The sequence below is a fragment of the Zalophus californianus genome, chromosome 5, assembly GCF_009762305.2.
Source record: "Zalophus californianus isolate mZalCal1 chromosome 5, mZalCal1.pri.v2, whole genome shotgun sequence".
Taxonomy (NCBI): domain Eukaryota; kingdom Metazoa; phylum Chordata; class Mammalia; order Carnivora; family Otariidae; genus Zalophus; species Zalophus californianus.
Genome location: NC_045599.1, coordinates 128,248,584 through 128,250,980, shown reverse-complemented (window position 1 = coordinate 128,250,980; position 2,397 = coordinate 128,248,584). Strand labels below are relative to the sequence as shown.

At 37.1% G+C, this 2,397-nt stretch overlaps 1 protein-coding gene across 1 annotated transcript; it reads right to left on the bottom strand.

Annotated features, from left to right (window-relative positions):
• Positions 1-1,572: 1,572 nt before the first annotated feature.
• On the bottom strand, positions 1,573-2,119 carry LOC113929267 (40S ribosomal protein S18-like). The gene has a single exon (XM_035727752.1). It carries the CDS (start codon positions 2,081-2,083, stop codon positions 1,625-1,627), a length of 459 nt encoding a protein of 152 aa, XP_035583645.1. The 5' UTR covers positions 2,084-2,119; the 3' UTR covers positions 1,573-1,624.
• Between the last annotated feature and the right edge of the window lie 278 nt (positions 2,120-2,397).

The following is a 2,397-nucleotide window of genomic DNA, read 5'->3' as shown; positions in this document are numbered from 1 at the left end:
TCATTCTACCCTGAAAAAAGACTCCTGAGTAGAATATTAATGTGATCCACCCATTCACATACAAACATTAGTCAATTCCAGAGGAATTTCACTCTGTAAGTGAAGATTATTTTAAAATGCCTCTGAATTATCCAAAAAAATGAATTTTTTAAAAATTTAAGTAATAACTTTGTTTTTTAGAGTTGTTTTAGATTTACAGAAAAATTGCAGTTTCTATATATATATCTCCTCCCTTTACTCCCACCCTCAGTTTCCCTTAGTATTAACATCTAGCATTAGTGTGGTACATTTGTTACAACTGATGAACAAATATTGATATTTTATTATTAACAAAAATTCATAGTTTACGATAAGGTTCACTCTTTGTGTTGTAGGGGCCTATGGGTTTTGACAGATGTATAATGTTGTGTATCCACTATTACAGCATCACAAAGAATAGTTTCACTACTCTAAAATTCTCCTGCGCTCCACCTATTCATCCCTCCCTTCCCTGGCAACCACTGATCCTTTTACTTTCTCCATAATTTTGCCTTTTTCCAATGTCTTATAGTTGGAATCATACTGGTTTCAGTTTGGTTTTTCAGACTCTTTTTTTAATTTAAAAATATGCGTATAAGATGCCTTCATATATTTTTTGGTTTGATGGATTTAATTTCATTTTATTGCTGAATAATATTGCATTGTAAGATGTACCACAGGTTTATCCATTCCCATTAACCTTGGTTACTTCCAAGTGTTTGCAACTATGAATAAATTTGCCATGAACATTTTTTTGCAGCAGGTTTTTGTATGGACATGTTTTCAACTCATTTGGGTAGATGTTAAGAAATGAAATTGCTGGATTATATGGTAAGACTGTATTTCATTTTATATAAAACTCCCAAACTGTCTTCCAAAGTGGCTGTATCATTTTGTATTCCTGCTACCAATGAATGAGTGTTCCTGTTGCTCCATATCCTCACCAGCACTTGCTATTGTCAGTATTTTGCATTTTAGTTATTCTAATTGCTGTGTAGTGGTATCTTACTGTTTTAATATAAAATTCCCCAATGATATATGATGTTGAACATCTTTTTATTTGCTTAGTTGTCATCTGTATATTTTTGGTAATCTGGTAGGATTTCTGTTCAGGTATTCTGCTCATTTTTAAAATTGGTTTGTTGTTTTCTTATTGTTGGGTTTTAAGAGTTCTTTGCATATTTTGGACACTAGCTTTTTTTTATCAGATATGTGTTTTGCAAATATTTTCTCCTAGTCTATGGCTTGTCTTCTCATTCTCTTCCCAGTATTTTACAGAGCAGATATTTAATTTAAATGAAATTACACTTATCAATTTTTTCTCTCATGGATGTTGCTTTTGGTGTTGTATATAAGAAGTCATTGATAAACCTAAAGTTACTTAGATTTTCTCTTGTGTTATCTTCTAGGAGTTTTATAGTTTTTCACATTGTACTTAGGGTTATGATCCATTTTGAGTTAATTTTTGAGAAGGGTGTAAAGTCTGTATCTAGAGTCCTTTTCTTGAATGTGGATGTCTAGTCATTCTCACATCATTTTTGAAGCAACTATCCTTTTTTTTTTTTATGTGTATAAACTATTTTATTAACAGACAAGGCCTACAAATTTATTTCTTCTTGGACACACCCACGGTGTGGCCACGGCGCCCTGTGGTCTTGGTGTGCTGGCCTCGGACACGAAGTCCCCAGAAGTGGCACAGCCCTCTGTGGGCCCTAATTTTCTTCAGTCTCTCCAGGTCTTCACGGAGTTTGTTGTCCAGACCATTGGCCAGGACCTGGCTGTACTTTCCATCCTTCACGTCCTTTTGTCTGTTCAAAAACCAGTCTGGGATCTTATACTGGCGAGGATTCTGCATAATGGTGATCACACGTTCCACCTCATCCTCAGTGAGCTCTCCGGCCCTTTTGGTGAGATCGATGTCTGCTTTCCTCAACACCACATGAGCATATCTTCGCCCCACACCCTTAATTGCAGTGATGGCAAAGGCTATTTTCCGACGCCCATCAATATTGGTGTTGAGTACTCGCAAAATGTGCTGGAACTTCTCAGGGATCACTAGAGACATGGCGGCAGCTCCAGCGGCGGCATGTAGGCCTCCTGTGGAAGCTGAAGCAACTATCCTTTTGCTGCTGAATTGCTTTTGCTCTTTTGTCAGACATCAATTTACTGTAGTATGTAGGTCTATTTTTGGGCTCTCTGTTCTTTTTTTTTTAAGATTTATTCATTCATTTATTTGAGAGAAAGAGAAAGCATGCACATGAGGGGTAGAGGGAGGGAATCCTCAAGCAGGCTCCCTGCTGAGCATAGAGCCCAATGCAGGGCCCATCCCACATGAGATCACTACCTGGACCTGAGCCAAAACCAAGAGTTGGATGCTCA